The sequence below is a fragment of the Homarus americanus genome, unplaced genomic scaffold (genome assembly GCF_018991925.1).
Source record: "Homarus americanus isolate GMGI-L3 unplaced genomic scaffold, GMGI_Hamer_2.0 scaffold41366, whole genome shotgun sequence".
NCBI classification, from domain to species: domain Eukaryota; kingdom Metazoa; phylum Arthropoda; class Malacostraca; order Decapoda; family Nephropidae; genus Homarus; species Homarus americanus.
In genome coordinates, this window is record NW_024723541.1 from 6,117,366 (window position 1) to 6,139,317 (window position 21,952).

The following is a 21,952-nucleotide window of genomic DNA, read 5'->3' on the forward strand; positions in this document are numbered from 1 at the left end:
AAATGAGCTGGTGTGATTAATATTCATGTGATTCAGTTTGTTTAGGTTTTATTTAGTTTGTTTTTGTGTGACAGAGTTTAATGACACGATTGAAAACAATGAGAACTTTGGAAAAGACAGTTTGTTCAGGGAGGATTTGGTGCTAAACTGTTTATGACATGGCCAAAATTGGCCAGCCTGGGGGACTGATGGTCACCAGGCTGAACCCAACTAGGAGACCCGCTTGGTGGAATCTGAAGGTCCCAGTTCAAACTGAAGTTTCTTAGGGATTCCTTTTGCTGAAGTGCTGAGGGTCCCCTTTATTAAGGATTTTTCAGGTAGGTAGATACGGTAATCTTTAATTACCTCAGGGAGTTGCGATCTTCCCTTACCAGCTAAGAGGGCACTTGGAAGTCCTATATATACATACTGTAATGCCCAGTTCCCACTCATTAAAAGTGGGTTGGTGATATGATGGGCAACCAGCTGTAAATCTTGCTTCAAGTTAACGTGATGGTAACCAGGACACCATTCATCAGGTAATAATGATATACCATACTGTACCTATGCAAGAGTGAAAAATTACTTTAAACAGTAATGTTTATAGTGTGACAATAACTAACCTAACATAATCTAATGATCCAGTGTGTGTTGACTACTGTCTTAAATGGTTTAGCTCTGTAGCCTGCCTCTAATACAGCCATAAACAGATAACATCACAAACTACATAAGAATATAAAAAATATGATTTTCTGTAGTTCATTCACCGTTTACCCTTTGTACTTTTCTTGGGTAGCTAACTAAAAGAATGTCTGCATATAATAGGGTGTAGTTTTATGTGTGTTACAATGATTATCAATGCAGATGATTAGGCTAAATCAACCCCTTGATGCCCCAAGCTTACTGTATATTTTGTCGCTGATGATCCTTTACTACAGTACATACAGTAGTACCCCGCTTAATGCGGTCAATTGAACCCACAGGGTACCGCGTTAAGTGAAAACCGCGTTAAGTGAACAACAGAACGTATGGGATTAATTCCAATAGAGACTGGCCCGACCCCCAAACTCCACTTTTTGACGACACACAACTATGTTGTAGTAAAAATTTTATCTTAACTTTATGATGGTATGCACACACAATTAATAATTAAGAGAAATATCAATAATATTAGGTTTTTTAACACTTGCATTAGTAGAAAAGATGGCTGGGCACACGGGGATGGGGGGTTGGTTCCGAGGCAGAGGGCAGATTATTGGCCCTCACCTGTATCACTTGTATCAATTGTATCACTATCCACCACAGAGGCTTGCAGGGCCTCTTTGTCAAACCCCTCAAAGGCCATATAAGTCCATATCCTCACTATAATTATCACTATCACTGACTTGGGCCGGCTGTGGTGGGTGGCGGGTGAAGAACTCGGTAATGTTTTGATGACTGGGCGACCTTGTGCGCATCGTGCCCGCGCCGCTTCCCGCGTATATGATGAAAAATTCCGCGTTAAGTGAAAGTTCAGCTCTGGCGAGGCACCGCGTATATGATAAAACGCGTTAAGTGAAACCGCGTTAGGCGGGGTAATACTGTAATTGTAGTACTGTATTGTTATGACTAGATATTAACTTTAAACTTATAATTTATTTTGCTTCATTATTCTCACTTTGTAAAAGTGGATTGGTAATAGGAAGGGCATCCAGCCATAAAACTTGTTGCAGATTTACCCATTGACAACCAGATTGATTGATTAATTGTGGTAATTACATCCCAACCGGAATGCCATCAGGTAAGCACAGGTGTGGAAAATGGCCATAAGATGGAGTAACTATTAGGTCATAATGATATTTAAATACATTTACAGGTGCAGGAGAACTCTCCAGGCCAACTTGCTGGTTTAGAAGCTTTCTTTGACTTTGTAGTCTCCATTGGCAACACAAGATTGGTAAGAACAATACTGTACAGTACAGTAGTGTACATGTTATTTACTCATTGTAGACCCTAATGTTAGTACTGTTAAGTAAATTTTATCATTGATTATAATCATTAACACCTTTTCTATATGAACCTTTATTTGATAATGTATCACAGGTTGGTATAATGTGGGTTCTTATTCGAGGGGTTGAGTTTAGTGTGTATCAATGTCCCAGGGCACAAAACATGGCATCTTGCAAATCCTGTTTGAGCCATTAATGGATTAGGTATAATAAAAAAAACATATCCTTTGATCAATATTTTTTCTCAGTTTATTTTAGATGTGTGCTACATAGTGACACACAGACTGACTACCTTGAAAAGTAGCTCCTTCTTGTTTCTGTTTTCAGAGCCAAGGGTTTTAGGTACTATCCGATTGTTTATACAGGTGTACCCTGATAACCGACTCCTATAGGGACCAGGAAAAGTTATTAGTTAGCGAATCAACAGTTATCGAAGCAGTTAATCCCATAAGAACATAAATTCAGGGGGTTATAGACCGACCATCCTCCAAAACCTCCCATCTACCCTTGACACATCTTTGTCATGCACACTGTCAAGCAAGAAAATAAAGCAAGCATAATTATCCTTAAGCAATGTAAAGCATAAATTGAGACTGTTATTTACCTGTGTTGAGAATGGTAGAGACAGTCTAGGCCCTAGGGCAGTGGTTCTTAACCTTTTTTGAGTCACGGACCCCTTTGAGAATCTGGTGAAAGCTATGGACCCCCTCCCTAGAAAAATGCACATAAGCACATGAGCACAACTATGCATGCAATGAATATTCTTTATTTTATTGAAAATTCATTGCCTGATACAGTGTATGACATACACAAAGTCTGAATAAAGTAAACAATCTTAACAAAGAATTATGTTTCACACTTTTTTATGCAAAAATTAATGGCCACTCCAGACAAAAATGAAATACAATCATCTTGTGCAGATTAAACAAAACAAAGCTTTAATTCTGCTCAAAAGTTCATTTCAATGAGAAGGTGGTTGTTGTTTGGCTTGAATAAGAAGATGAAACTGTGGAGTGGTCTTTTACAAGGTAACACGCATGTCATCTTTGACATCCAATCGATTTCGACTTTTAGTTTTGATAGAAACAAGGGCTGACAACCCTAACTCACAAAGGTATGTAGTAGCAAACGGAATCAGAGCACCCATAGCTCGCTTTACCAGACGAGGGTAGGCTTGTGTCAACACACACTAGAATTCTCCAAGGCTCTTTGAGTTGAATTCATTTCGTAACATTTCCTCTGTCTTCAGGTCAATGAGGTCATCTTTGGCAAGGTCTTCATCACTGACACAGTATGTCGGCAAGGAAAGGATTACGAACCCATGTTTCAACTTTAAGGTCACCTGAGCAGAAGTAACCTTTGAAAGAGTTCTGCAGAGTATCCAGATGTCTGCAGAATTCTGCCTGCAGAGAAATTGACAGGGCCTTGTCACTCTCGATTCCATCCTACCGAAGCACTTCCTCTAACATTGGAAAGCTTGCATAGTTGTCTGCCTCCAACCTCCTCTTCCACAGTGGCAGCTTGGCCAGAAAAGCTTGCAATCTTTCAGCAGCATCCATAATGGTGACTCCAGGGCCTTGAATCGCAAGATTCACCTCATTCATATGGCCAAAAATATCCGCCAAGTAGGCCAAGCCATGAATGAACTCCTCACTGTCAAACTGTTCTGAGAGTGGGCTTTCTTTTTCTCTCAAAAAAAGTGAAACTTCTGCTCGAAGTTCAATCAAGCGCTTCAAGATTTGTCCTCTGGAAAGCCAGTGAACTTCTGTGTGGTAGAGAAGAACTTCATATTCTGCTCCCATTTCTTGACAAAACCTCTTGAAAATGCGATGGTTCACAGCCCTGGCTCTGATGAAGTTGACGACTTTCACGCCAGTAGACAAGACTTCTTTCAGAATTGCTGGCAGAGTCTTTGACGCCAATGCATGCTGATGTAGAAAACAATGGGTCATGATGACCTGAGGAGCTTCTTTCTTCACCAAAGCAGCAAAACCAGATGTGTTGCCAAGCATCGCAGGTGCTCCGTCTGTGCACAGAGTACCAAAATTTTTCTTCCAGTCGAAGTTTTGCTTGGCAAAGAAACTATTCACCATTTCTAAGATGTCGATGGCCTTTGCAGTTTCCAAAAGGGGCTCACAAAATAGGAATTCTTCTTTGATGGCATCAGCATGCATATAAAAAACGAAAACCAGGAGCTGGCTGCACTGAGAGACGTCAGTAGTTTCATCCAGTTGCATGCTGAACGGAAATGGCGTAGCTGCCAATTCTTCCATTACTTGCTTCAGAATATTAGAAAAATGTCAACAATTCTAGAGTGGACGACGTCATGTGACAAAGGCACTGCTGCAATTTTCTTCCTTTGCTCCAAGCCACAAATCAGCTCGACCATTTCCAGGGCACATGGCTTTACCAAGGTCTCTCCAATCGTATGTGGCTTCTTTTGCTTGGTAATGCGATAAGCAACCTTGTAGGATGCTTCAAGACAAGGCTTTTGTGTTGGGGCAAACCAAGTTTTGGTAAAGTTCCAGCTTTCTCAAATCGAGCCCTCTTTGCACGAAATAGATCAACACTGTCTGATGCATTTTCAGGATGGACAGACGTGAGGTGCTCCTTCAGCTTTGTTGGCTTCATGCTTCCATTGGCAAGAACCTTGCCACACAGGAAACTGCGGCTTTTGTGTCCCATCACGTTCAGCCATGAAAGTAAAACCAAAGGATAAGTAAGCTTCGTTGTACTTCCTTTTCTTTGACATTTCCAAATTGAGCTAGGCTTGCAAAACAAAATTTTTTTATGTAATTTATATGGAAAGCAGTAACTAATGAACACAAATTAATAAGCACGACAGATAGACAGGCAGACAGACAGACCGACTGATGGACAAACCTTCACAGACAGTCAGAGAGACAGACAGACAGATAACCCTATTTTCAGTAGCATTATTACGGATTTCTCTAAGTTCCCCTCAGAAAATATATGAATGATACTGACTGATGACTTCTTGTTTTCCTACCCTACTGATGCACCCAGACCCTAACTTTATCCATTCTCTATCTATTTACACATCCCTACTCTAACTACGTGCACCCAGTCCCTAACTTTGATCAGTAAATAATAACAGACTTGTTGTAAATAATGGATAAAACAAATAAATACAGCTCACCAACCGTTCTTGATTTTTTACAACACTCGCACGTGCCTTTCTACATATGCACCCACATATGCACAAACACATATTCACACACTGTACACCCATCACTCTTCAGCCACACTCTGAAGTTGTGGTCAGAAGGCGGTCGTAGGTCTCCAACCTCGGCTGGTACAGCTGTAGTAGTAATAACTAAGGCCCTCTTTCGCTACCTTCACCAAAAACATAACTACAGGTAATTGAATATATTTAGGAAAAAGTATGTGTTTGAAGATGCTATGGCCCTCAGTTAAGCCTTACCAGTATATGAGAAGATTCCAAAGCCGTGATAAACCGTAGAAAATGAGAAATAAGCACTTGATATAGAGTGGCTGAAGAGAACGATGCTACCAATTTAAATGGTAAACATGGGCCACCAGAGACGCTTAGCGCTATAAGCAGTGGCAGGGTACATTTTCTTTAATTTCTTTCAATGGGAAACCATTCTAGAAGTCAATACCTGATGACGATGACGATTGTATGTTACCTGACCGTGTACAGTAGCATCCCATGCCGCCCTACAGATTTACTGGTTTTCTTCAGAAACCAAAAATACATACATAACATCTGGTATATATTGACAAAAATAGAGCAACTTAATATAAAAATATAGTGAATATAAATGTAAAATTTTTATCTGACCTTCACGGACCCCCTGAAGCCCATCCATGGACCCCTTGGGGGTCCGTGGACCCCAAGTTAAGAACCCCTGCCCTAGGGTGACAAGTTGAAGCTTCTTCCAATCTTTGCTGGTCCATCACCACTCTTTTTATGCCTTATCACATCACATCAAGCTGCCCAGCACAAGAGGAACTATCACTGGGGTGTTAAGGCATGACTGCATAACACAAAAAGTTGGAAATAACGAAAAAACATGAAGTCAGAGACACACGGTATGTGTAAACAAGAGCAGAGATGGTGGGAATGAGTCGGAGGCAACATGCAGATACTCTCTGGTGGCAAGAATTTGCACCATGCCACTGCCCACCAAATTCAAAACAGCTCTGCCACTCCTTTTCCGATCGTTGGATATCTGGGGGTATCAATGGAACTTGTGGGATATTTTCCCTATATGTAATCATTGGTTGTGCAAAGCGGTGGTTATGGGGGGGGGGTTCGGTTTTCGGGGTACACCTGTATAGATACAGTACTTGTTATTATAAATACTGTTTGTAGAGAGTGTTGATAAATTATAAATATGTTGGTTTTATAAAGAAGTTAAAAAATAAATTATATGTTTTGGTTTCTTACATTTGATTCTTGTGGATTTAGTTTTTTCTTCAATTGAGATAAGATGTTCAAATTTTGTTTTTATAAGTAGGTTGATGACTTATCATTAATCAAGGTAACTGTATAATGCTTTGTCTAGAGGTCTTCCTATGTGAAGGTAATTTCCTCACAAAATTATATTTGAATCAAAGATAAATAGACTTGGCCTTCTTCAAGTTGTCTTTTGACGACAAGTTTGCTCCATCATCTGAGCACTAACTATTCAACTCAATTATATCCATTCCAAATGCCATCTAAAATTTGCCATGTTCCATTAAATAAACCCAAATTAATCTTGGTTAAAATTTAATGCATAGACCTGTCTTGCCTAAAGTACTGGATATATACCCCATATAATTTTAGGTCTATAATTATATTTCTAAGACTTTTTTAATTTTCAGGACCAGGACAATGATACACTTAAGGAACTACTCAAAAACTCAATTGAGAAAGAACTGAAGATGACAGTGTACAGCAGCAAGACTCAGACCATCCGTACTGTGAACATAACACCATCCAACCTCTGGGGTGGCCAAGGGTTGCTTGGGGTCTCCATCCGCTTCTGTTCATTTGAGGGAGCCAATGAAAATGTTTGGCATATATTGGTGAGATTTTTAGCTCAGATCTGTTGATTTAATGATAGTGTAAAGGCCAGGTATCTTAATTAACTGAATTCACTGTCAGATGTTAGGGATTGAAGGTACTGTATGGTAAGCTCTCTCTAACCAGGACTCACTTAATCTAGACCCCGTAGTAAACTGGACTGGGGTCCAGCACTGGACTCCTCTATCCTCAACCCAGAAATACATGAGCAAAAGCCTGTTAGTATGGGGGAAAGTTTGAGTAAGTGGGGGACAGTCACTGTGGTGGCACAGGAGGGTAACTCAGCAGTTGTTTCTGGGTAGGTGGTGGAGGCGATTGCTGAGAAGCACTAAAGTGTATAGTACACGCACTCAATTAAATCATCAGTGAAAACATAACCTCCGTTCCATCTTCAGTGGCGTATATTGTGAGTTTCGTACAATCACCTGTTTCAACTGCCTCCTCACTTCAAGACTCGGCTTATTCATGATAAGTGAATAATTAACCCCCTGGGGGGCAGGGGCTTTCTCTCAGCTGAATAAAATCATCTGGGGTTGGTTAGTCAGAATATAAGTGTGGATCTGCTCTTTAATGGGTTAATCAGTACTTTATTATTGACATGTACTATATGGTTTTACTTTTTATTAATGGGTATATTATAGTTCAGCAATAATGTATGCTATATGAAACACACAAGTAATTTGTAAGATTCGTTTATCACTTTCCCATTACAGTAAAACCTCAATAAATAAGACATTAATACAGTAAACCCTTGCTATTCGTGGGGGGTTAGGTTCCAAGGAATGGCGTGATTTGGCAAAACCACGAATAGCAACTTGTATACTACCTTAGTGCACTACTGTAGACTAGAGTGCATAAGAAACATAAGTCACCAATACTACTCTCCTTTGTATGTGGAAGTTTGGAGCTTGATGGAGTGTACTGTACAGTATGAACCCTGGTTACTAAAGTATAGGGAGATCATCAGGATCACTGTTGGAAGAGGTTGATGCAGTGGTGATTGGTGAAGAGGTGTGTGATGGGGAGGCAGGTAGTGGAGCGGCAAGGGGAGGTGGGTGGTGGAGCAGTGGCAGTAGCTGACCAAGTAGGTGAAGGGATTTGAGTCAGCTGGGCGAGTGACTGGTTCTTTCTTGAAAATCATCATGATTGGTAGTTGTTTCCTCTTGGGTTTGAGGTCTAAATGTTTCACTCCACTAGCATCACTAGCACTGAAACTAGTCGGTCTTTTAGGGACCATTTCACACAGAAACACTATACTATTCAACACAACACGAGATGATGCATCGCAGGCAATGGATGAGCACCAAAGAGAGACGGTAAAGCCCGTCTTCCCCCTGGCACTGGGAGAGTTGCTTTCTACAAAGATCTCTTGAGACTGGGGCACTCCTCCAGCTGGTGTGGAACATTCAACGCAACCAGACAGTAATCACAATGGGGAGGGGGAGGGTGCCCTCTCCATTAAAAAACCGTGAGTCAGCATTGTGTGGCCAATGTGGAGGTAAGCCAAAGCAGTCTCTCAGTGGCGTGACAGTCCCAGATATCCCCAGGCACCGAATGCAAGATGGATGTTACGTAGTTTGTTTGCTCTGACAACATCCCACCTGCATTACCAACTCGAGTGGATGGCAGCTCTTATTACTGGTTTCATAACAGAGGCAGGTAGAGGGGAATGACGTGCCAAAGGATGAGAAGCAGCTACTTTCGCCACAGCGTCCGCACGCTCATTCTCTTTCTCCCCTACATGGTGCGATGAAACACTAGCCTAGGCCTGGATAGTACTACAAGAATCACCAAAAATTGTAAAATCACCATGAGGATGGGTAAAAATAATCCTGAGGGCAAGTAAAATACCCAAAAGCTAAGCAGTAAAAATAGATACCATAGTGGGGAGACTATCATCCTGACAGAATTTGGGAAAATCACCCCAAAACCTTCCCCTGCATCCGATTTAAAGAGCCATCAGTGTATACAGGAATAGTCCCCTGTGAAAGGAGGCATGCTCTAAAAAAAAGAAGGGTTGCATAGGGAGGGAGTAAGTCCTTCCTTTCTTTAAAATACTGACAAACTTGAACTTCAGGGGGAGAATCCACGGAGCAGCACTCGGTAACCGCATGGGGCATATCTGAACAGGAGGAAGGCAAATAATATTCACAACTTCCCTTACCCTGAAGCCAAACGGTCATGGGAGGCCTGAATGCTGAAGTTTAGTGTGGGGACATAGTTTCGTCAACTACACAAGTGTTGGTTACAGACTGTGGAACACAGTGGAGGGAAAACCAACACTGGACCTGGAGATACTGATGTTGAAGATCAAGGGGTGGCTCATCAGCATCAACTAGTAGACTTAGGATTGGTAAACACCTGAAGGCACCAGTCACCAGGCACACCCCAGCATGATGAATAGAGTTCAGTGTATTGAGTCTAAGTCTCAGTGGCAGAGGAGTACACCTCACACCCACAATCCAGTTTGGGTCTATCTAGCATGTGGTAAAGATGTAGCAGAGTTCATCGGTCAGCACCCCATGAGGTGTGCCCCAAGACTCAGTAACTTGAGAGCACGCTGGCAAGACTCTGTGAGGTAATGAATGTGTGGCTGCCACGTAAGCCGGTTGTTGAAGATAATGCCCAGGAAACAGGTCTCTGTGACACCTAACACGCAATGATCATTGAGCTATAGATCGTGATCTGGGTGATCGCCTAGAAGGCGGCTGAAATGCATGGCAACGGTCTTCAAGGGAGAAAACTAAAGCCATGCTTTGTGGTTCAATGTGAAACCCCGTTTTGTTTAATTTGCATGTGACGCTCAGTCACTGACATGCAAGAAGCTGCATACCAAATGGCCAAGCTGTCTACATACAATGAGATTGATATACCACCTGAAACCGATGCTGCTACCCCATTTATTGTGATGGAAATATAGGGTCACACTCAAGGCACAGCCCTGAGGAACCCTCAGTATCCCAAGAACTGATCTATTATTGACGATAAATTTCCCTGCAATCCAAATTGTGAAGCTCTTTAAGGATGCCAAATCTCTATATGCTTTCTCTAGGTCGAAGAAAACACAGACGAGAAGCTGGCGGCGAGCAAAAGCATCTGGTGTTGAATGCATCTTCCAGAAACCATATTTTCAAACAGATCGCTGATACAGGAGATCAGAGCTATGGGGTGGTATTCTAGCGGGTAAAGACCCTCTTTTCCATTCTTCTTGAAAGGCAGGACAGTATTCCTCCTACCATGAGGCCGGGAAGGTGCCCTCTTGCCAGATCCTCAACTTCAAGGTGGTGGAGGATTGAAAATGGGATATTATCAGGCCCTGGTGATGTATCTCCAGTGAGTGAGAGGATGGTTCTCATTTCTTTAATTGAGAACATAATGAATGTCCAGGGCCTGTGACTCCTCTACTTTACACACCCAGTTGAACTTTTAAGGATCAAGCTGCCATAGAAGACACCCCTGTATATTTTGTGGCAAAAAGTTCAGCAACTTCTTGAGGGGCAGCAACTGAGCTGCTATCATTAGCCTTGGGAACTGGGAGAAGATTAGATGAAAATTTTTTTCTATTTTTTTTGCACACGTTTTCCTAATCCGGAGTTTGAGCAAAACTGGACAGGCATCACCCCCCAATTAGCCCAAATTAGAGGGAGTTTGCTGTAGTAGGCAGCTACCAAACAGGAAGATACAACCACCTGGGAAGATATTGAAACCATAATGTGTTGTCTAATGGTAGACCCTGCTGCCATATAGCATCACGAAAATTGTGACCAAGACCCAGGTTGCTGACCTGACTTTCTGCCTCATTTACACACAATTGCAGGGTCTCAATTGTTTCTCTTACTTTGACAACACAACATACTGTACATGTACAGTAAAGCCTCCGATAACAACGGTTCGACCAACAACTTTTCATATTTAAGACCCTGGTTAATTTAGGACCCAATTCAATTTACGTCCTTATTTCATTCGTATTTAAGACTAAAATATAATAAAAATAAAATAGAAATACATTTTCATATAAATAATAACTAAATCTCGATATGTATTATAAAAAAAAATTAAGAGCGCCTTGCACAAAGAAGCTGCCTTGCTAATGAGTGGTGAACAACAGTTGGAGCTTGGCGGGCCTTTTGTTTTCACGCAACTGGAACTGGAGAAAAACTTTCTCAGGTTTCATACAGCATTTTTGCATCCCTATTCAACATGAGCAAGAGAGCAAGTGATGTTAGTGTTGTTTCAAAAGCTAATAGAAAGTGTATAAGCTTAGCCGAGAAACTAATGTGTTAAAACGATATGAAAAAGGTGAGAGGTATGTGAATATTATATGGAGCAAGTAATGAACATATTTTCTGAAGTGGATCCATTAACAGAACAAGGCATTAAAATTTAAATAAACACAAATGACCTCTACATAAAGATGAATAGTGAGAAAAGAAAGCAGCTGTGCAAGGTTCTTTCCACAGCTTTATTATTCGAAGGCTTAAACCATCAAATTCAGCATCGTAAACAGCTTTAACATCAACTTCAGGTTCAGCATCAGCTTTATGGAAAGCTACAGCTTCAGCCAGAGTTGAACCTGATGACTTCGTCATCTGAGTAAAAACTCGCACAATATTCATTGGCTGTCCTTGTGTTTTAGACTTTACCACCATTGGTGGGTAGAATTTTTGTTTTACATTCATAAATATTATTTAAAACATATATGAACAGTAAATAAGTGTTGCTTTCATATTCATATGTAGAAAAATGACGATATGTTTTCACATGTACGCACTTACTGTTCATATGTAGGTGTTCCCAATCGTCTCGCTTTATTGCTTTACCATTAGTGGTTAGCTACTTCTAGTGTTCCATTTATTAACATTAAATAACATTACTTAAAACATACTTACAGGTATTGGATTTATTTTAAATTAAGTTCACTACAGCTACAACCGGGGTCTTACTTTCTTCAGTTTCTTATGTAGAACCATCGTCACTCACGAAAACAATGCCGTCTTGTCTCCTCATGTGTGTTTTAATATTCTACGTATTATTATTGAATTGCATTGTTCTTTTCACATATATAAACATTAATTCAATCAAATACATATTCAGTATTAAACAATAATGAATCTTTTGTACATATTCTTAAGATAAATGACTGTTTTCTTAAATGCGCACGTACTGTATACATTGGCGTTCCACTATCAGTCACACTTATTTTCTTTAATATCAGTGGTTAGTTCTACATTAATTAAAGCATACATGTTTTTTTTACATTATTTTAACTGACATTTTGGGTGTAAACACTGACAACAATTCCCCCTCTTGTGTGTTTTAATTTTCTACGTATTATTAATGAATTGTATTGTTCATTTTGCATATACAGTAAAACCTCGATTAACCGACTTTCAGATTATCTGTCAATCCCGGACCCCTAAGAAAATATATATACCCTGTATATTTTTTTATTTTTTTATTTTATTTTTTTTTTTACGGGGATTAGCCCACCCGGGCACAGGTCACTGACCCACATCGGGGCCTGGGGGTCGATAATGTAATAATATTAATAATGATAATAATAGTAATAAAGAACCATAAAGAAATGCAAAAATGAAAAAAAAAATTAAGAGTGGGGAACAATGTATCTGTATGCATGTTGTGTTGTCAATAGTAAGAGAAACAATTGAGACCCTGCAATTGTGTGTAAGTGAGGCAGAAAGTCAGATCAGCAACCTGGGACTTGGTCACAATTTTTGTGATGACATATGTTCTTTGACTTTTCCAATTTTTATTCACGGTTTCTGTGCTGGTTCATATTTATTTACTAAAGTGGTTAATGTTTTAAAGCAAATTCTATTGAAATAGGAATGGCAAATGAACAAAAATGAATAGAGGGACTTAAATGAGGTAGGTTAGGGAAAGGTACTTTGAAAATGTATGTTTTATTTCCGTATACTTTATTTTTTTATTAACCGACCTTTTGGATTATCCGTCGACCCCTTCCCCCCATATGTGATCGGTTAATCGAGGTTTTACTGTACAGTATAAAGATTAACTCTAGCAAATACATATTCGGAAATAACCAATAATGAATCTTTTGTACATTTCTTAAAAAGATAGATGACGCGATATCCTTAAATGCACATGTACAGTGGTCCCTCGGTTAACGAACATAATTTGTTCCAGAAGGTTGTTCGTTAACCGAATGCATTGTTTCAATGGGATATTGGGTAATTGGTTCCAGCTCACCGAAAAGTACATACAAAGTAAAAAAAAATGCATAAAGTATACTTACTTTGAGGTGTGTATGTAGAAGGATCCTGATGATGATGATGATGACAGGAATTAGAAGTGGGGGTGGAGGAGAAGGGAGAAGAGAAGGAAGTGGGGATGGAAGAGAAATCACCCCATGCTTGACGCCGTCATTTCACCAATAAAATTTTAAGTTCACTGGGTGTAATTCAAGATTATTTTCTTTAAATCAACACTGCACTGTATATTATCAATACAGTTGGGTCTTCATTTACGCGATCAATTGAACCCGCGGAGTACCGTGTAAAACGAGAAACAACAGAAATAACAGAAAATATGGGATTAATTGAAATAGAGACTGGGCCGACAGCCAAACTCCACTTTTTCCGACTCAATACCTACATTGTAGTAAAAATAACATCTTATTTTTATGATGGTATGCACACAATTAATATGTAAGAGAAATACAGTCACCGGTTAATGTCCATTCAAATAATGGACTCAACTCCCCCCTCTTCCCACGCTCGCTGGCTCCTCCCTCTCTGAGAAATGTTTGGGTGAAAACACTAGGCTTACATGTTTAGTAATAAATAATACCTCAGACTAAAGGTAGGGTATAATATAATTGACATTGCTGGATTCCTTGCAAGACCAGGAATATTTTGAATATAAACATCATATATTTTGCACAGAAGATAAAATTTTGGCTCTAATCAATATTCTTACATTAGATCTAAAATTTGTATGTCGAATGCAAATTCCATGATGTTTATATTTAAAATAATCACAATCTTATAAGAATTCCAGCAATGTAAATTATATTCTGGTCGGGTAATTTGTATGAATTTTATGAGCTAAAACAAATATCTTCAGTAAATAAACAAATTATACTTCACCAGCGTGAATGACCAAATTTACCGCGTAATTAAAGCATTTCATTCTGGCAAGTCACTGCGTAAATGACCAAACACGTAAACAAAAACCGTGTAAATCCAGACTCAACTGTATGTTAACTGACGCCTTGTGAGCGAATCATGTATCTGATGGGTGCACAACTAACTAGTTCCCTGTACTGCAAATATTATCAATATGTTAAATGTTAAAATGACTAATAATTTTAATATAAAACATGCAAAAATATTAAAAAGCTCAACTTTATTGATATTTACTCCATTGAAAATGAATGTAAACATAGAACAGATTACTGAATTGGCAGACTGGGCCATCTGCTGACCAGCTGATGCTCACAACAAAACGTGATTTTCGTAAGGATTTCGTTAATTGAATTTTTGTTCATTAACCAAATTGAAGATTCTTATGGAAGGTAATTCGTTAACCGAGGGACCACTGTATATGTTGGTGTTCCCAATCCATCTCTTTTTTTTTTTTTTCTTTGCCATTAATGGTTAGCTACTTCTATTGTTCCATTTATTAACATTAAATAATATTACTTAAAACATATACAGTTCAGATATACATATTCATTTTTTTACATTAATTTTGCTACAGCTTCAACCAGGGTCTTATTTTCTCGTGTATAACTATTGTCCCGGACTCCCGGCTGTAAACACAAACGAAAACAATGGCGTCCCATCTCCTCTTGTGTGACCATATTATTATTAATTTATATTGTATAAGGTGCATTCAGGAACATTATTTAAAGAATATAGTTTGCAATTTTCATTAATTGTATTATTTTTTTTGGGGGGAAAGAGGGTAAAAAGCTACACAAAAGATATGAAAAGGTCACACTTGGGAATGCATCTCATTATTATTGCTTTATTTTAATGGTAATTAATGATTCGCAATATTGGAGGACACATTACAATCATTATTCGAGGCTTTACTGTATTGTTTCTCACTCTAGATTTTATTTTCGTTTTTTGTATTTCTTTGGTTCTTTGCCTCTTAGCCCCGATGTGGGTCAGTGATCTGTGCCCAGGTGGGCTAATCCCCGTAAAAAAAAAAATAAATAAAGACGAAAAATATTTTGGAATTAGAAAGAAAATGACTACTTTCATCATGTTGCCAAAGGTTATATAGTAGTGTGTGTTTCGTGGATGATTTCACTTTATTATACGATCAAGATGTGAATATGATTTAATTGTATGAAAATCTTGTGCTTCTTGTAATACAAGCTTTAACATTGACAATCTTACTGTTTTATGATCGGTTGACTTTGTATAGATTAGAATAATAGTCTCGTACTTTTAAAAGAGTTATTGTGAGTGACACGAGGTTAATATTACGCGTGTGACTCGACTAAAAGTGAGAAATTGTCGCTGCTAACTTAATTTTTTTTTCTATTTAAGCTTAGAGTTTAGCAACTGCTAGGTTTTTAATTATTTCTTTTTGTTTTGTAGAAATTAGAAATTTTTAACCAATTGTAGTTCATATTACAGTAGAAGTCCAAAAATCCGGACTGCTTGGGGATTGGGTCGGTCCGGATTTTCGGATTTTCCGGATTCTCAGGCAGTACTTTTAAAATTCAAATTTAAGGAGGAATAAAGAAGAGATGAACAGGTACATTTTGATAATTTATTCATTAGTTTATTCATTAGCAAATATAGCATGCTTCATTTATCAAAATGAGCAGTTTTAAAGAAAAAGCTGTGAATTCTAGAATTTTAATCTTGGCCTTTTTTATATCATAAATTGTAGACTTTCCAATGTCGTATGTTTCCATTAGAACAGTATTGCTCACACCACGTTCTAGTTTCTTAATTATTTCAAGTTTGTCACTCAATTTCAACGTGTTCTTCTTTCTCTTCACACAACGAAGTTTATCTACTTTAGGAGCCATTATTATGGGCTTGTACAGTACTCAGTAAATGGAAAGAGTAAGATTCTTAATTACATACATTGTCACAATTTGATTGCTCGTCTTAAAGTGGCGACCGCGTGATCGCTTGTTGTCGCTGTGCAGCTGTGACGCTCATGCATGCGCTCATACACAAAAGCCAGCTAAAAAAAAATAGTCTTCGAAAAGTCCAGATTCTCAGGTGGTCCGGATTTCTGGCATCCGGATTTTTGGACTTTTACTGTATAATGCTTTCGTGGATTTTCTTATTATGTACTTAATTTGGGATTTGAATTCATGTGATATATACAGTGTGTGTGAGTAGTAATACAGTATATTAAGGTTGCAGATCAAATGGGCTCCAGTTTAAAACTTAAGTCTAGGATTAGGGCTCCTGTGGACTGGGGCCCCTTAAAGCCCCAATCCTATTGCTCAGTTCAATTAAAAATACAGTCCTATTAGGTTGGGTTCAGTTTGACCTGTCAGTCACTTACTATTTTGTAAAAAAAACTACTTAATATTTTTGCAGTTTAAATTTTCCAAAGTAAAAATTTTGTAACTAATTGGGGAACATAATAGTAGAGGTGTAGTGTTGAGATTTTGAATTAATGGTGATGTTATTTTGACACAGGAAGTGGAACCTAACTCCCCAGCTGACATTGCTGGCCTTCAATCCTACAAAGATTACATAATTGGTGCTGACTCTGTCCTACATGAGAGTGAAGACTTGTTCTCCCTTATAGAGGCACATGAGGGCCGACCCTTAAAGCTCTATGTTTACAATGTGGAGACAGATTCTTGTAGAGAAGTGACTGTCTCACCCGACACTCAGTGGGGAGGATCAGGAAGGTGAGGGCCATTTACTGATCTACTTTACTTTAGCTGATGTATGAGGCGGTGAAAATGGAAATTAGGATTAGAAATAGCGTATCCTCTTGGTTCAATTAACTTTAATGTGTAGATAGTGAAGATGTTGGATGAACGAATGATGAGAAGAGATACTAGCTATGTGGGTGAGTTTATCCGAGTTGAGAATTAAAATCAGATGCATTGGTTAGGGTTGGTGCATTGGTTAGTTCAAGATGGAGTTTAGGCAAATCCCTGTCAAGGGAAGCAATTGAAGAAGACTTTAGAGATGCATTTTTGCTGCAGTAGTTGAAGTAAGCTGTGTATGTTACTGTCTACCCTAGAGTTCATGAAGATAAAACAAAAAAAATTAATGTAGGATAACTGGAATATAATGTGGACTACTTTTTTGATCTTTGTATTACTGTATTATGATTTATTTCTTACCAGCTTGGGTTGTGGCATTGGGTACGGTTACCTCCACCGCATCCCCACACAACGCGGCGGACCAATTACTGACACACCCAAGCGGTCACCTGGTGATTCATCTGATACCGAGCCTCTATTACAAGTTGGTCCTGTTTTTAGTTGCAATTTTATTTATTTATTTTAGCTACTTTGACTTAACCCTTTGAGGAGTAACATTTAAAATCTGCGACACCTCTTAGTACAGCCATTTCTGCTACAACACTTGTTTTGTCAACGCGAATTGTTTGTAACGCGAATGATGAATAGGGGAATGCTGTTTGTAAAACAAGTAACTTTTGCATACAAATGTTGCCTATGAAGCGATTCCATCAACATTTTAAGTGTAGCGTGGCGCGGGGTTACGCAATGTTTACAGTTCACGTTCGACATCACGTGTACAGTTGATTCATGTCTTGTTTGTGAAGTGTTTTTGGAGAGGTACTCTGTAAATTTCGTTCTTTTTTTTTTTTTTTTTGCATATTTAGCTGTTACCCATAAATACTGTATGAAAAGAATAAGTTAAAAAGAATTTTGCAGTGCTAAGTAATAACGGTCTACACCAGCACTCTCTGCTTACATCACAAGATCCTTTAAATCGCGCGGTTTCTGTCGATTACTCTGTGAAGTGTCCGTGATTTTTGCTGTTTTCTCCAATTTTGTTGTGTTAGCCATGAATAGGGAAAGACAAGGTAAGAAGAATGTTTCCAAAAAGAGTTCTGGCGATCAAATTGCCGGTGGTGAATGTAAAAGAAAGGCTATAACACTACGTATTGCTGGAACAAGCTCGAGTGCTAGTAAATCTGTGGGATCACGGCCAAAGTAATCTGCACCTAACCCTATTTTCTCCGTAAGCCTTGGTATTTTTATTGAGCGAATTTCTACAGCGCGAGGTTTAATAAGAATGCACCTATCGCGTTGTAGCAGAACTGACTGTACATTACTGGGTAATTTTTTTTATTGAAGAACCCATAAGTGATAACTATAATATTATCTTGGATCCTTGTGTTTCGTAGCCGGATTTGGTAAAACGTTACTTTGACCACCTACGTGATACGGGTAGTCCCCATTAGAGGTTCACAGCGCCATAAGCTCGTTGATCAGGCTTCGTGTGAAATATAACAGAGTCTAGGACTGCTTTTAGTATCCTGGTGGTCCAGAGGTAGCGTTCCCTGGTCACAGTCTTGGGCTCGTGGGCCGTGGGTTCGAATCCTGGCAGGTTGAGGGGTTTATATATACAGACAGACCCCGACTTACGACTGCTTCGACTTACGGCCGTCGAGACTTACGACCGCCTCAGATTTTTTATTAATTTTTTTTTTTTTTTTTTTTTTTTTCTTCAAATGACGCATGCACTTTCTATACCGAAACGTTTTCAGTTAATGTAGACTCCATGTATAATTAGAAAATTATGGGGGCCCTGTGTGCATTCAGCTGACTACTGTACATTAAAGGTAAGTGCTCAGTCACACTGTATCCATTCCTCATTATTTATTACTTTTACTGTACTGTATTTCATTGTAGATTCTTTATTAAAAATTTTTTTTTTTAATCTATGTCGGATTTACGACCATTCGGACTTATGACCTGGATTTGGGTCCCTAACCCCTGGGCTGTAAGTTGTGGGTCTTAGCTGTATATATATATATATATATATATCTCGGCTTATAAGACGGAATTTGAACATTAAAAAATCTGCCCAAAGTTAGGGGGTCGTCTTAATCACCAAGTATAAAATTCTTACCTCTTAAATATTGTGGTTTAGTGTGTCAAGAGTGGTGATGGAAACATCATAAGCCACTCACAAGGTCCTACCACTAATTATTTTATACTGAAACTTACGTTTGGCAAGCTGGATTCAAATTAAGATTACCAGTATATTAAAATAATAAAAATGTATTATAAACCTGTCTAACATACCGTAAAAGAGAATTATACCCCTGTAATAAACACAGCTATCATCACACACCCCTCCCCACGCCCCCCCCATTTGCCAGTGAGGAGACAAGAAAGGGAAAGTGACCGCGAGATTGGGCTATTTTTAGCAGTGGAGGTGGTCAGTAATGCATATCGGTATATTTACTGATAATAATACTTATCTCCTATAAATAATTAATTTAAAATTTATTTTTTTACAAGGAATATTCAGTAAATGACTGCATTAATTCTTGAAACGACTGACAGTTAAATACAGACGCTTAAGTGACGTCACTAGTGTTTACACTACACCAGCTGGTAACATTTGATGCCATTACTTGAAGTGAATTGGCCTTATTTTAAGTAACTAACCATAAATAAATACAAAAAGTAAAAAAAAAAGATCATAAGTGAGAAATAATATACTGTATGTATGTTGTGTTGTCAAAGTTAGAGGAACAATTGAAACTGCAATTGTGTGTAAATGAGGCAGAAAGTCAGGTCAGCGCTGAACCTGGGACTTGGTCACAATTTTTGTGATGCCATATGGCAGCAGGGTCTACCATTAGACAACACATTATGCTTCCAATATCTTCCCAGGCGGTAGTATCTACCTGTTTGGTAGCTGCCTACTACCTACACAATTTTTAGTAATATTACTTTGATACATGATAAATTAGACAATGAAAATAAACATCAAATTTAATTACCAAGACGCTTCCCATTGGCAGCTGTAAGAAGAGGGGGAGATGGGCTATTTTTATCCCGTCTTTGTGTCTGAAGTGGCCAGTAATACCATATATTTACTGATCATAATATTTATCTCCTATAAATAATTAATTTAAAATTTATTTTTTACATAGAATATTCAGTAAATGACTTTTAAATAAATAAACAAATAATTCAGTAAATCTATTTCAAGTAAATGGAAAATAAGCAAACAAATGTTATTTACCACCACCCCTTCCCTCTGGCTCAGGGTGAGATGGAGGGGAGATAAAGAAGGCTATTTATAGCCCGTCTTTGTGTCTGAAGTGACCAGACCTCTAATGCACCATAAATAATTCATTTAACATTTATTTTTTGTATATATATATATATAGATATATATATATATATATATATATATATATATATATATATATATATATATATATATATATATATATATATATATATATATATATATATATATATATATATATATATATATATATATATATATATATATATATATATATATATATATATATATATATATATATATATATATATATATATATATATTTAACGTGCCTCAATTTAATTTCAACATATACGGAAGATATAATGATGCGCACAAGGTCATCTAGTCATCAAACATTACTGGTTCTTCACCTGCCAATTCCACCACAGCCGGCCCAAGTCAGTGATAGTGATAATTATAGTGAAGTATTATGGACTTATATGGCCTTTGAGGGGTGTGACAAAGAGGCCCTGCAAGCCTCTGTGGTGGATAGTGATACAATTGATACAAGTGATACAGGTGAGGGCCAATAATCTGCCCTCTGCCTCGGAACCAACCCCCCATCCCCGTGTGCCCAGCCATCTTTTCTACTAATGCAAGTGTTAAAAAACCTAATATTATTGATATTTCTCTTAATTATTAATTGTGTGTGCATACCATCATAAAGTTAAGATAAAATTTTTACTACAACATAGTTGTGTGTCGTCAAAAAGTGGAGTTTGGGGGTCGGGCCAGTCTCTATTTGAATTAATCCCATATGTTCTGTTGTTCACTTAACGCGGTTTTCACTTAACGCGGTACCCTGTGGGTTCAATTGACCGCGTTAAGCGGGGTACTACTGTATATATATATATACAGTATATATATATATAATATAATATAATATAATATATATATATATATATATATATATATGTATGTATGTATATAATAATAATAACAATAATAATTAACGGTTTATTGAAAAAGTTCTGCAGCCCGAAGGCTGAAAATATACATTGGACATAAATGACTTATTACATACATTGGTGGTTTAACAAAAGCCTTCATTAGAGAAAGGTAAAGGAACATACAGTGAACATTCAGATTAATGTAGGAGTTGAACAGCAAACATGTCGTGTAGTAACTCCCTCCCAGATGGTGTTAGGAGGGACCTGATGTGGTGTAGTAATTCCCTCACAGATGGTGTTATGAGGGGCCTCACGTGTAGTAATTCCCTCACAGATGGTGTTATGAGGGGCCTCACGTGGTGTAGTAGTTCCCTCATAGATGGTGTTACGAGGGGCATCACTTGGTGTAGTAACTTCCTCACAGATGGTGTTATGAGGGGCCTCACGTGGTGTAGTAATTCCCTCACAGATGGTGTTATGAGGGACCTGATGTGGTGTAGTAATTCCCTCACAGATGGTGTTATGAGGGGCCTGACGTGGTATAGTAATTCCCTCACAGATGGTGTTATGAGGGGCATCACGTGGTGTAGTAATTTCCTCACAGATGGTGTTATGAGGGGCCTCACGTGGTGTACGAATTCCCTCACAGATGGTGTTATGAGGGGCATCACGTGGTGTAGTAATTCCCTCACAGATGGTGTTATGAGGGACTTGACGTGGTGTAGTAACTCCCTCACAGATGGTGTTATGAGGGACCTCACGTGGTGTAGT

General features: G+C 38.4%; 1 protein-coding gene across 5 annotated transcripts in view; it reads left to right on the top strand.

The window, feature by feature from the left end:
- Positions 1 to 21,952, top strand: part of LOC121863608 (Golgi reassembly-stacking protein 2-like) — a 49,408-nt gene that overhangs the window by 7,035 nt on the left and 20,421 nt on the right. For 4 of the 5 annotated variants that reach the window (XM_042362338.1, XM_042362340.1, XM_042362336.1 and 1 more), the window contains exons 2-5: positions 1,835 to 1,915; positions 6,822 to 7,025; positions 16,689 to 16,906; positions 17,354 to 17,474. In XM_042362338.1, the coding sequence (XP_042218272.1) occupies positions 1,835 to 1,915; positions 6,822 to 7,025; positions 16,689 to 16,906; positions 17,354 to 17,474 (624 nt within the window). Of the gene's footprint in view, positions 1 to 1,834; positions 1,916 to 4,552; positions 4,687 to 6,821; positions 7,026 to 16,688; positions 16,907 to 17,353; positions 17,475 to 21,952 lie in introns of those variants that run through there. The other variant, XM_042362339.1, reaches the window with a different exon arrangement.